Source organism: Haliotis rufescens, unplaced genomic scaffold, assembly GCF_023055435.1.
Source record: "Haliotis rufescens isolate VD_foot unplaced genomic scaffold, xgHalRufe1.0.p SCAF_2, whole genome shotgun sequence".
NCBI classification, from domain to species: Eukaryota; Metazoa; Mollusca; class Gastropoda; order Lepetellida; family Haliotidae; genus Haliotis; species Haliotis rufescens.
The window spans coordinates 57,436,754-57,450,999 of NW_025963890.1; the positions used below are offsets into that span (position 1 = coordinate 57,436,754).

General features: G+C 42.4%; 1 protein-coding gene across 12 annotated transcripts in view; it reads right to left on the reverse strand.

The window, feature by feature from the left end:
- LOC124141427 (microtubule-actin cross-linking factor 1, isoforms 1/2/3/5-like) overlaps nt 1-14,246 on the reverse strand; it is a 261,785-nt gene that overhangs the window by 8,823 nt on the left and 238,716 nt on the right. For all 12 annotated transcript variants that reach the window (XM_046509482.2, XM_046509497.2, XM_046509473.2 and 9 more), the window contains 13 exons: nt 12,256-12,462; nt 11,714-11,833; nt 11,008-11,174; nt 10,262-10,421; nt 9,289-9,483; nt 8,636-8,764; nt 7,451-7,594; nt 6,703-6,891; nt 6,105-6,253; nt 4,978-5,242; nt 4,643-4,805; nt 3,795-3,907; nt 2,643-2,759 (listed from right to left, as the gene is read on the reverse strand). In XM_046509482.2, the coding sequence (XP_046365438.2) occupies nt 2,643-2,759; nt 3,795-3,907; nt 4,643-4,805; nt 4,978-5,242; nt 6,105-6,253; nt 6,703-6,891; nt 7,451-7,594; nt 8,636-8,764; nt 9,289-9,483; nt 10,262-10,421; nt 11,008-11,174; nt 11,714-11,833; nt 12,256-12,462 (2,118 nt within the window). The remainder of the gene's footprint in view (nt 1-2,642; nt 2,760-3,794; nt 3,908-4,642; nt 4,806-4,977; nt 5,243-6,104; nt 6,254-6,702; nt 6,892-7,450; nt 7,595-8,635; nt 8,765-9,288; nt 9,484-10,261; nt 10,422-11,007; nt 11,175-11,713; nt 11,834-12,255; nt 12,463-14,246) is intronic.

Below are 14,246 nucleotides of genomic sequence, written 5' to 3' on the forward strand. Positions count from 1 at the left end.
CGCAAATTGTTTCACTTTTTCTCTCACAGGAAACAATTGCTAATTTTATAATTTCAATTCGACTTGTCCATTGATGTCACTTATGTCAACTTTTCCAACAAGATGAAGATATGCATGACTGAAAATGCAATATACTGATTTTTTCCAAGTGTATTGCGATACGTATTCATTAGTATTTTATACCGTGGTATACGGGGAACACCACACACCTCTAATGCTTATGGTAGAACTTTTGAAGTTTCATGCTGTGACATGACTGTAAGTCATTTCAAAGCTGCATTAAACCCAAATCACTCCCAAGGCCCACTTGCACAAAGCGATCTTAGCGCTACGACTCTTGTAAGCCTATGTTAAAGCATGGGAGTTACGATCATCTTCGCGCTAAGATCGCTTTGTGCAAGTAGGCCCAGGTGAGGGATAGTTTCCTTGTGGTTATAGGCATTAGAGGTGTAAAGGTACGGTGGGGTTGGTACGGTGATACAGTTAATCGATGTGTTGTATCGCCAGCCTTGAATCATGATACAATACTACATCACTCTGTTGTTACCCCACAGGTTGCCATCATGCCCATCGCTATCATTATTGTCAGATCTTGTGATGAGCCTACTCAATAGGGACTTTTTATGACGTAAACTAAACCATAACTTAACACCATGGAAATAAGGAAATGACTTTGAACTGGAATAGATTTTAAAGGACGGGTGATTGACAGACTGATTATGGTCAAACAATGAATAAACAGTTGATGTAAAAAGATTGAGGAACACCATGAAATGAGAATACCTACCTGGACAACCCAAATGACTACAAGCTCCAAAATACTGATTGACAAGCAGAAGAAATGTAAACAAAATAAGCTTAAGATAAGTCTTAAAATGGATACCTTCCATAGCAACAACTAAATTTCATGATAAATGATAGATGCGTGGAATAAAATCTTCACCTGTAGACACCACCAGCCCAGTTCACTGGGACATAAAACAGGCTAAATATTGATTCATATTTCACAAGAACTATATCCAAAGTGCTTTCAAGTTTCATATCAAAAAAAAAAAATCCCAAAGGAATTTTTTGGGTAAATTTAGTTAATCCTGTGAATGTCATTTTGGCTCAAAACAAAACTGAAAGAATTGGTTCTCAGGCAATGGTTTTCGAAAATATAGTGCGGGCGGGTGGTGTCTTTTTTTCTTTTTTGGGGTGTGTTGGGGGTTGTTTAAACTAGTATGTAACCAAATAAACAGTTGTGTACAATCAACCTGGGAAAGGACCTCCCTAGATCAATGTATTCCTTGACAGGAAAAGAACTGGAATACTGTATTTGACTACCGTTGGACTTGGAATATTTATGGATTTTTTTTTTTAAATATTAAAAAATGGAAATAAAAACAAAACGTGCGGTTGACTTTATAATGCAGGCGGTGCCTGAGAACCAAGACTATTATTTTTTTTAGCCTTAAACACGTAACACATCTTTAAAAACAATCAGATGAAAACAATAAAATTCAAATACTGAAGAAGAGAAATCAGTTCAGATACTTGTGGATTTGTCAAGTGAATACACAAGAAAACGGAAGCTTGACTCAACAAGCTTTGCATGTTCGTTTATGTTTAACTTAATTCTAAAATTGCCTATGGCAGGTCAGAAGCCACATAAAACAGTGGGAGAAAATTTGAAGAAGATTATAGACAAAAAGCTTTTTACTCTGAATATGCCTAGGCATGAAAAAAAAGAATTTCTAAAAATGAAGAAAGCTTTGAAAGCTTTGATATCTTAGGTTAAAATACCTTGAATATTTTGAGGGGTTTTCTTTTTATAGTTTTCCTCTGTAAAACAAAAGTGGATACAATGGGTGCATGTGCTTGTGGTATACAGACAACCCAGGCCCTGAAGCTTCCATACATCACAAGTGGGAAAACCTAATTCAGATTCTAAAAATAAGTAATATGAACGGAAAAACTTCCTCCCAAACCCCTGTGTCGAAATTTGGAAAATTCATAACTAGAAGTATTAAATAATCAGTTATGTAGGATGAGGCAAAAGTTTAAGCAGGGGTTAGGGGCAGAAATCTTTCCATAGAAACTGTAAACATCTACTTGTCCCGATTTGAAAAATGTCCAGGTTTCAACAGGTACAATATTATTTTCTTGTCTGTTAATTCTGGTGCTATTTGCGTCCAATCTAAGTTGGGAGGTATCAGTACTGGTATCCAAGGTGCCAGCTACCTTCTATCACCAACTGGTCAGATTTTGACAACTTTGATGGTGTTGAATACCAAAGAGAGTTGAAATGTACAAGCAGATGAGCATGTCTGACTTGCAGGACTAAAAAGACATTGTAGACTTCACATACTTCAGCCACATTTCTAGACAACTTATCCCTTCGAAATGTCCGTACGACAATAACATGAGCCAGAAAAGTAATTCAACCCAACAAAGTTCATGAGAAAGCAGTTGAACAGTGAAACCACTAAATGCAAGCACTACAATCCAGCATAAACTTGATGTGAACTATTCTCTATGTGACATAATATTGTTATCCTTTCAAGATACTCTTCAGAAACGTATTGGCACAAGTTTGTTAAGAGCCCTAAACAGTGTATGACGGTATTGTGTTGTATGCGAGATGGAGTGGAGATATTCACCCTGTATTTCCCTTCTCCGATCTTGTGAATCTTGTACTGCCTCATGCACGTGCACTTGTGCACCTGCCGCTTCACTTCATCGTTGATCTTGTCTGCTTCCGTCTCAGGTTTGGGAGGCTGTAAATACATACACAATATATAGTAATTCCATTTCATATGATGAGATTATGACAATACAATACAAGTGAATCTCAACTTGCTTAAAATTGCCCTTTAACGTACTCCTCACAGTAGTGAGTGAGTGAGAATGGTTTCACGCCACTTTCAGCAATATTCCAGCTATACCAGGGCAGGGGACATCAGAAAGGAGCTTCACACGTTGTACCCATGTGGGGAATTGAACCCGGGCCTTCAGCGTGATGGCAAAGGCCTCAACCAACCTATACAATCATGTGCATGCACATGTGTGTGTGGCTGTTCGTACCTGTCCGGACAAGTGATGGTTTTATAGTGCAAGTCCACTGAGATACCATGCCGCAGTTTGAAGTGGATACCCCACTCAGATACAGTATACTGACTCAGAGCTGACTAGTTGTTGTTGTATATCTAATGCCAAGTCACAAACAGGGAAACAACAGTTACCATCTTTTAACGTCTTTTGCATGACATGAACAGGGCCCAGTTCCACAAAGCGATCTTAGCCCTACGATTGTTGTAAGTCAGTGTTAAAGAATGGGATTTACGATTGACTTAGCGCTAAGATTGCTTTGTGGAACATTGCCCTGGGATCGAACCACAATCAATATTCTAAGTATGGTAATATAAATATTTCAAATGTCCAAAGGACTCTGCTGTTCTGCTGTATTTCACATGTACAGCGGTCACAGCGCTGTCCTTGAACGGGTACGTAGTGAGTAAGTGAGTGAGTTGTTTTTAATGCCGCTTTTAACAGTATTCCAGTTATATCGCAGAGTGTCAGCTTAATGTGGGAGGAAAGCCCGAAGTGATGCAGGTCTCAGACGTTTACCACTTTGGTGAAACCCACGAGCACGGGTATGGTGCTGACAAACTTAGAAACATAATCGGGGCGAACCGGGATAGATTTCTGGCGTGTCCAGGGGACGCAACTCTGCACAGCGAATCACGGCGCCTTAGACGCCTGGGCCACCCGTGCCCCCACGGGTACGTAGACTAAGTCAGGTTATTACTTACATCTCTGTCTGGTCTGAGGGCTGAGACGAACTCCTTGTAGTCGATGTAGCCATCACGGTTACGATCGAAAATATCAGCAACAGCATTCATTTCAAGTTTGGATGTTGGGAACTCTGAAGAATAACAGTTTCATATAACATAATAAGACACATGGACAAATATTAGTTTACTTTCAACTTCACAGTCTACATTCAATCATAACAGAAACTGAAACTTGTAATCGTCATCTTTAAAACTTCAGTTTGCAACTTCTTCCACTTGTCTGATGCCCAAATCTGGTGACATATCTTTCTGTCTTTGTAAGTCCATATGGCAATAGTTAACTCTACTGAAAATGAGGCCTCAATACAACTTCAGGCTAGTAGACCTAATTTGTGTAATTGGTCCCGTAAAATGTTTTCCTATAGTGCTGTATCTCAGCCAAGGTCTCTTGATCCATATGAATAAAGTGTTACAAGGGTTTTGTTTTCGTGTTTCAAATGTGGACCAAACAATCCCCTGATTGGGCGAGTGATTGAGTCGTATTTTAAGACGCTTTTAGCAATATTCCAGCAATATGACAGCGGGGGACACTAGAAATGGGCTTCTAACATTGTACCCATGTGGGGAATTGAACCCGGGACTTCAGCATGCAGCGTAAACGTTTTAACCACTAGGCTACCCCACCCTTATCCTGTTATTGACATCATGAGCATCGATGTAGTTATTTGGATACGATGACATGTACCAACCGCGTCTGCAAACCTGACGAACCAATCCTGTTAGTTGCCTCTTTCATGGCAAGCATGGGTTACTGAAGACCAATTCTAACCTGAATCCTCATGAAGGTGTTACGAAGTTGTACTCACTGGACGAAATGATGCCCTCAATGAACTCCTTCCTAGTGACCTGGCCGTCGTGGTCGCGGTCCTGGCGACGGAACAGGTCCATAATGCGAGCCTTGTTGTGATGCATCCATCGCAGGTAGCGCTTCCGCCACTCATCAAAGTCAAAGTTTTTCATTCTCTCCACCTGAAAGTGAGACACAGATTTCAGTAAAAGATCCAATGTTTCGGAAAAACAAAATTGCCATCAAACCTAATTTTGAATACGATGAACTGTCCTCCTGAGAAAAGGTTCAAGATTGGAACTTTAGCAAGTAGACTTTTTCAAATTGTATTCTCAGTTATCTCCCCTGCCTCACCTCATTCTGGTACTCCAGTGCATCCTGGAGTTTGCGTTGCCTGTCCATAGCCATAAGCCACACCTGCCTCCATTTGTTGAACAGAGCACCGACTCTGGGATTGGCATATAGAGGTTCGGGTGTTTTTCGGCCTGGTTCTGGTGTGCGGCGACCAAAATCCGGTGTTCTACGTCCGAAATCTGGTGTTTTTCTTCCATAACTGCGACTGAAGTCAGGGGTCTTTCTTCCAAAGTCAGGAGTTTTTCTTCCTGGTGTGTCAAGGCGTCTGAAGCAGAATTCATTATTTACAAGTACCTTCCTCCAAAAAGTACAGAGTCCCTGAATGAAGACTAAGGATCGATACAGCTTTTATCAAAGCTGACTTCTGGATTCAACTTCATTATTCATTCAATGAGACATTTTGGTACAGATGCTACTGCCTTTATCAAACAAGTGATCAATAACTGGGTAGGTGAGGTGAAATGGAGTTTAACGTCGCATCCAAGATTATTGCACTTATATAGCAACATGCATGCACGCGTGTGTGGCTGCTTGTACTAGTCCAGACTGATGCCGATTTATAGCGCTTGCCCACTGAGATACCATAGCGCAGTTTAACATGAATACCCTACTCAGACACAGTTTACGGACTCCGAGCCGACCAGTCCTTGTTTAAGCCCCTTCATGCAGAGCGCTGGGCAGAGTAACAACAAGTACCATCTTTTAACGTCTTTTGATATGACCTCCTAAGACATCTTTTAACGTCTTAGGAGGTCCAATAACTGGGTAGGACATGTATAAACAGCTAACATAATATATGCAAAGAGATAAAGCATGATGACACACTACACCCAAAGGCACAGTAAGGTGTCTGAATCAATAACCCCCCTGCAATCCCCTCCGGTTCCGCCAGTGCCCTAGTATTAACTTTCAAGCAAATCCATACCAAATAACCAACAGAACACTTCGTAAACTGAAACCAGGCAGGAAAACAAGCCTGCAGCATGACCACCTAACACAGATGCTACCCCTTCACACCTTTCCATACTGATATGCTCAGTCTGTTGTCTGATTCATGCCTCATTTAGAGACGATTCTGTATTGATAGCCTTGTCTGCCTTTTTCATGCCTACTAATGTGAAACTTACGATGACTTGGTTGGTGTCTTGTAAGCTCCTTTGAGTACAGGAATGAAGGAGGAAACTCCATCTTGAGATACTGATGATGTCCGCCTCTTTCCAGCCTTGGTCAGTCGGTCAACTTCTGGCTGCTTGCCAGACATCTCGTTCTGGAAATCCTGAAATGACAAAGATCATAATGAAGACTAAGATGTTTTAAAGGGTCAAAGACGAAGGGCAATCAGATTTATTTGTTGAAAATTCTTCAAAGAAAATATTCCACCACAGTGGTACTACTACACAGAATAATACACACTCACTTGAGTAATATATTTCAAGAACTGTTCGACATTTCATATTTGGTGACCCCTTTGACTCTGTCCCACCCACTGACCCTGGTAACCAAAGTCCAGAGTGCCATTGTACAAAACAACCTTAGCGCTATGACTATCGTAAGTCTATGTTAAGGTATGGGAGTTACGATCACCTCAGAGCTAATTTCGTTTTGTAGAGCGCCCAGCACTCTTTGCGCTATGGCTGTCTTAACTCTATATCAGTGTGAATTACCAGGTTAAATATGTGTCTATTTATGTCAAAGTAAAGTTTGATTCGAATCAATGTCACATACCTGATGTTCCCGGATGAGCTCCATGATGGCCGGGATTTCTTCCGGGAGGGGTTCCTGGTCCTGGTTGTGGAGCTTCACCTCGGCTGAGTTGAGCCAGGCCAGCAGCTCCTCCAGCAGGGCGTTGTTCTTCCTCAGGTGGGTCAGACCCTCCGCCAGGCGGTGGCCACGCTGCCTTGACCAGCTGGTCAGCTGGAACACACACGGCAGCATGTAACACTGGGCACATTCCGTTTATATTGAAAGAGTGTTAACATCTCATTCACACCATGCTATTCATATGAAGCTAAGGCCGAAACATCAATATACAGCCTGAGTGCTTAGTCGGCAACACCGGAAACACTCGTTAAATCTCCTACATCATCATCATCATTACACAGTGAAATCCTGTGAATCATAAAAACAATGAGTGAGTAGGGTTAAATGCCATTTTTAGCAATATTCAAATTAGCTTCACACATTGCACCCATGTTGGGAATTGAAACCGTGTGGGGTGTGTGAACGCTTAACCACAGTCCCTTAAGAGATGTGTTGATAGTGTTTAGAAGGCTTCTGCTCGGATCATAAAATTGCTCGGATCATAAAATTCCTCAGATAAATATTTCAAGTTCAAGGTCAAATTAAGAAGATCACACTGTGATAGATCTGTCAACGTCATACTGGCAATGTATGAGATAAAATACTTGAATTTTTGTAAATGCGAAACACCCTTCCAGTAGAATTCCTGGAACGTATTGGTGGATGATCTCACCTCCTCCCAGCGAGCCCGGAGTGCTGACAGCCAGTACTTCATCGTGGACACAGCGTCGGGGTGACACCGCTTCATGATGTCCTGGCCGATGTTCAGAGTTTCTCTCAGGGTAGCCTCCTGTCTCATCAAGGCCTCCTCAAATTTCTGTAACAAATAACACCAGGATGAAGAAGTAAGTATCACTGTCAATGTCCACACATCCACAAGTTCCCATCTCCACCACAGAAAACCATGTCATTTCACTGGCTGGAATGGAGGTAAAATAGTCCACAGGGACTACGCTCCCATTTTAAGTCTAGGCCTGAGATGCTCAGATCTCTGTAAATAGGGTTACTACAAGATTAAATACACTATATAATTTATCAAAAGAAGACTGAATCAAACTTGCCAGGACTGTCATTTTGCCTAGGCCTAGTCCCCCTTTAATTAACAGTTACCTAGGGAACTGGTGCTTCATGGAGAAGTGACTCACAGCTTGTGCCAGATATGAGGGAGTGAATCTCTCACAGAGATGTAGTCAGCTCTATTCCAGAGACATCACAGCAGCCAGTAAATAACGGAGACTGCACAAAGCAAACCAACGCTTGGTCTACTACTTAAGCAACAATTGATGCCACTGGGCACAAATCAACCCAGTCACACACTTTACTCATTTCATTCTGCCTCAACAAGCATGGTGTAATGAGGGCCAAGCACGCTCATTGGTGACATATATGATCCAATGTGATCAGATGAGGAATGCATGCATGCATGTGAGTGTGTGTGGTTGTTGTTTAATGCTGCACTCAACAATATTATATGACAGCGGCCTGTAAATAATTGAGTCTGGACCAGACATTCCAGTGATGACACTTATGAAACAATGATATCCCATACTTAGGGGTTCAACAAAGTCTTCAAGCCATGAGGTAGGATGTTCTTGAAGCCACAGATCAGCTGACAGTTGACCCTGTGTTTGTTCCCCCTTGGGGATTCAGGATTAGAAGGGGTCCCCAGCAACCTATGCTGAGGTAGCAGGCAACTCAATGAAAATGGTGGTCTGACTGGGTGACTTGGTTTATTGCATATCAATGTTCCCCAATTGTGTCGGGACTTGTCCATAATATCAATCACTCTTTTGTCTGGTCCAGACTCGATTATTCCCAGGCCGCCATGAGGGTGACGTTGAATCACAAACAAACAAACCTTGTGCTCGTCCATCTGCTGTAGGATGAGGGGCTCCTCATCGGGGATTGGGCCTCGGTAGCGTAAGGTCTGTTCCGCCTCCGCAAGCCATTCCACCAGACCCTGGGCCTTCTTCTGGAACTCGTCAGCCTGGAGGGACAGAGTAGGTGGGTTTGTGGGTTAATACCACTTTGATGCAGGTCAATCATAGAAGTCATTTATAGCATTTTGTAAAACCTATAAGTATGGCTTTGATACAAACAGATCAAAGATCCTAATCTGGGTAAGCCTCAGATCCAAACCCACAATCACATAATTCTGGCACTTCTAAGGGACATAACTCTGCATCATGAAATCTTCAGAAAAAAGAGTTCCAAAGCTTGAAAAAGGGTTAAAATCAGCTTTTGACTGAATTTAAATTGCAAATATTTTTGCAATGTTACAGTGATCTGTAAATTTATTAAATGTATTTCGTAGATAAGGGATTTGAATAGCATAAGCCAAGTAATGCATGCGAGGACACATAACCCCATTATGAGCTTAAAATTCATTGAGTTTTTGCGTCATTAATTTGTTCAGCAGCAATATCAAGCGATCAGATAACAAGCATTAGAATGAGGAAAAGATATTCAGACCCAAAGGCTGGGTATATTCAATGCTCCATGTGTACACACCAGTTTGTGTGCCTGGTCGAGTCTCTGCTGTTTGTTGGCACTGAGGCGGCAAGTTCGGTCCCACATGGTGGACAGCTCGATGAGCTGTGCCTGGAGCTGGGACGTGTCCTCCTGGGACTTCTCCATCAGCTCCTTGGCTGACTTCTGTACAAAGGCAACTGTGTTGGTTCTTGCACTCAGCTCCGTTTGGAATGTCTGTGAAACAAAATCAAAAGAACAATAAAAATTGGGTGTACTTTTTAAGATCGTGTTAATAATAGTGTTCTGCCAACAATCATACAATTCAATTTAATGCTGGACAAAAGCTGAGAGTCATGTAGAGATATTTTTATATTTATTAATTATTATTAATTTGGTAACTTTTCATGACAAAATGTGGTTTCAACATGACATTATAGACATTATATGCCTGTATATATCACATAGCATTGCTTACCGTCACTTTAAGCTGCTATGGTTATGTTATTTATTAAGACAGCTGGGAGTGTTACTAGTTCTTACACCTCACTCATCAACATTCCCCTGTATCACAGTGGCCTGTCAATAATGGTGTCTGGACCAAACAGGTAAACTGTTACTGTGTTTGTTTCTTGTTTAACGCCGCACTCAGCAATATTCCAGCTATATGATGGCGGTCTGTAAATAATCGAGTCTGGACTAGACAATCCAGTGATTGATATCATTTGCATCAATCCATGCAACTTGGATATAATGACATGCATCAACCAAGTCAGCCATCCTGACCCCTCTTATGACAAGCATAGTCGCCTCTCAAGACAAGCAGGGTTGCTGAAGACCTATTCTAACCCGGTTGATAGATACTGTGAGCAATGATGAACAACGATCCACATTTTCAGGGTACGATGACAGAGTCTGACCACCCTATCCATTTACTCATCTCTTATGACCAGCATATATAGTAGCTGGGGCCTATCCTAACACAGAGTCCCCACAAGTCAGTAAGTGTCCCAACCTTGTGTTGGTCAAGCAGACTGTTGACCGTCTCAATGTCGCCATGGACGAGTTGATCCTCTCCAAGGGTGGGCTCGACCTTGGCCAGCCAGTCCATCAGAGCTTGCAGGGCATCATTGAACTGACCCGAAGTGAGCAGCGCCTCCTCCAGCTTACGTTGTCTGTGGTCAGGTAAAAATATCATTCAGATATGTGGATAAAGGTGAGATGAAATGGGGTTTAACAGTTCAAGATTGTAGCATAAAGACTTTGAGTCGATCCTGAAGGATGTAAACATAATTAGATTCTTTGCTCCTGCTGAGATAGAATAGACTACATAATTTTCAAAGGACATCTTTATATTGCATTTTTAAATTTTGCGAGTACACAAACTTTGTACTTTGAAGCGAAAGTTGACAATCTAGATACCCATGATGGTTCGGTGAACAGAAACTTCTTTTGAGAATCAACACACTTGGCTACAGCAGAGACCATATACCAAAATAAAGTCTGTAAACACTCTCACTGAGCCTTCAAATCTCGCAGATCTGGTAATCGGCGGTAACCGGTTCCTAATTAGCCCTGAGGCCTGCACCTCTGGCTACAGTGATATACAGTGGAACTGCAAAGAGTGTAGGAAAGGGAGACAACTCCTGACAGACTTGCAACCAGCATACAACCATGCTTACTCAAACCTCGGCAGCATGGAACTCCTTCATCACCCATTCACCTAACCACTATCAGACTCGCATACACATATCTACGTACCTGTCAACAGACTTTCCACAGACAGCATTCCATCTGGACTTGAGATCATTCAACATCTGTTGTATCTCAGGGCTGTCTTCCTTGGGGCATCTGTCTTTGAGGGAGCGGCCAGTACGGTTAACTGTGTCGAACTTGGGCTGCTTGGAGCCAAGCTTCCTCTGGAACTCCTGGTAAAGGAAGACAACTCTGTAAATGCTTGAATGCTTTGAGTTGTTTGATAAAATTGCAATTGCTTGCTGAACTTAATATCTGACTGTTCCTCATTAAATCAAGTGTGCACTGGAGCTTAATAGAATGCTGACAAACTAAGTATGTTTTTACATGTTATTGAGCATATTCCAGCAGTATTGTGCTGGGGACAATTGGCTTCACATATCGTACATACCTGGGAAACCAACCACTAGGCTTCCCCCCAAAACACTATTTGATGGAGAAAAAGAGATTTCTTGTTTGTTTGTTGTGTAACACTACATTCAGCAATATTCCAGAGATCTGTAAATAATCAAGTCTGGACCAGACAATCCAGTGACTGACATCATGAGCATTGATCTATTCAACTGGGATATGATGACATACATCAACCAAGTCAGTGAGCCTGGCCAACTGACCCCCCTTAGTTGCCTCTTACGACAAACATGAGTCCCTGAAGGCCAATTTTAACTCAGATCTTCATGGGGTGGAGCACAAGAGAAAAGGATGTCATTACCTTATGTTTGGCAATCTGGGCCTTGATCTTGTCTGGTTCATTTGCAATGAACTGGTCGGAGTCTACCTCGCTCTGTGCCTCCACCAGCCAGTCAATCAGGTCTCGCCACATGTCGTGGAACTGGAGCAGTCGTACATTAGCATGTGATCAACATGGCAGATAGCATTCATAGTAGCCTTTACAATAGGAATACATACCTGAACAAAATCTAACACAACATGTATTTTTAGGGCAAACCCAAAATGTGCAATTTTTCTACAGTCAAACAAAACAAAGTGAGTGAGTTAGTTGGGTTTTACGCTGCTTTTAACAGTATTCCAGTTAGCTCTTAGCTCTACCACTAGATCACAGAGGCGGTTAAGTGTACTTTGAATGAACAGCTCTTTTTAGTATCATGCCAGTCGAATACGGCTCAAAAATGAATCAGCAAATGGGTCAAGGGTATTTATCAAAACAAAATGTACACGGTGTTTAAAGGATGACACTATTGTTGTCATTTTCATCCCCATCACCACCACCACTACCCTCCTGTTATGTCTCACCTGCTTGGCCTCCTTGTACCCCCTCTCAAGGTGCCTGGTCCTCTCTGCACTGCGGGACACGATCTTCTCCCACCGGTGCTGTGCACTGGACAGCAAGTTCTTGATCAGGATGACATCCTGCTTCTGGCTGAAGTACTTCAGATGGGTACCCATCTTGTCAAGAGCGACCATCGCCTCTCGGTGCTTGCTCACATCCTTTTGTAGAAACTGTAACAAACCAGAGATAACATGAGCTTCAACTCCGCTTTCAGACTTTTACTAGACATATCAAACACAAAGAACCAATTTCACTTTATTTAACCTGGGTCTTCTACACGATAAGCAAATGCTTTAACCACTAGGCTACCCCAACCCCCTGTATCAAACTGGAAACAAGTCGTTAACTCCATGTTAAATAAATTTAAAATTTGTAAGCATTATTTCAGCAATATTGTGGCCAGAATATTTTGTGTATATATATATAAGTAACAAGTTGTAAAAATATAATAACTAGGTCACATATTATCATTAAAATACAAGTTAGAGAATATTCAATACAAATTACAATAAACCAATGACACAAAATAAAGATGATTACACTTCTCTATCACTGCAAACCCCACTAATACCATGGTGAGATGTTGCTACGATGCCTACATGTCTCTATGACCTCAAACCCCACTGATCCCATGGTAAGCTGTTGCTACGATGCCTACATGTCTCTATGACCTCAAACTCCACTGATCCCATGGTAAGCTGTTGCCTAGATGCCTACATGTCTCTATGACCTCAGACCCCACTGATCCCATTGTGAGATGTTGCTACGATGTCTACATGTCTCTATGACCTCAAACCCCACTGATCCCATGGTAAGCTGTTGCTACGATGCCTACATGTCTCTATGACCTCAAACTCCACTGATCCCATGGTAAGCTGTTGCCTAGATGCCTACATGTCTCTATGACCTCAAACCCCACTGATCCCATGGTAAGCTGTTGCTACGATGCCTACATGTCTCAATGACCTCAAACTCCACTGATCCCATGGTAAGCTGTTGCTACGATGCCTACATGTCTCTATGACCTCAGACCCCACTGATCCCATGGTAAGCTGTTGCTACGATGCCTACATGTCTCAATGACCTCAGACCCCACTGATCCCATAGTAAGATGTTGCTACGATGTCTACATGTCTCAATGACCTCAAACTCCACTGATCCCATGGTAAGCTGTTGCTACGATGCCTACATGTCTCAATGACCTCAGACCCCACTGATCCCATAGTAAGATGTTGCTACAATGTCTACATGTCTCAATGACCTCAAACTCCACTGATCCCCTGGTAAGCTGTTGATACGATGCCTACATGTCTCTATGACCTCAAACCCCACTGATCCCATGGTAAGCTGTTGCTACGATGCCTACATGTCTTAATGACCTCAAACCCCACTGATCCCATGGTAAGCTGTTGCTACGATGCCTACATGTCTCTATGACCTCAAACCCCACTGATCCCATGGTAAGCTGTTGCCTAGATGCCTACATGTCTCTATGACATCAGACCCCACTGATCCCATAGTAAGATGTTGCTACAATGCCTACATGTCTCAATGACCTCAAACCCCACTGATCCCATGGTAAGCTGTTGCTACGATGCCTACATGTCTCTATGACCTCAGACCCCACTGATCCCATGGTAAGCTGTTGCTACGATGCCTACATGTCTCTATGACCTCAGACCTCCCTGATCCCATGGTAAGCTGTTGCTACGATGCCTACATGTCTCTATGACCTCAAACCCCACTGATCCCATGGTAAGCTGTTGCTACGATGCCTACATGTCTCTATGACCTCAGACCCCACTGATCCCATGGTAAGCTGTTGCTACGATGCCTACATGTCTCTATGACCTCAAACTCCACTGATCCCATGGTAAGCTGTTGCCTAGATGCCTACATGTCTCTATGACCTCAGACCCCACTGATCCCATGGTGAGATGTTGCTAGGATGCCT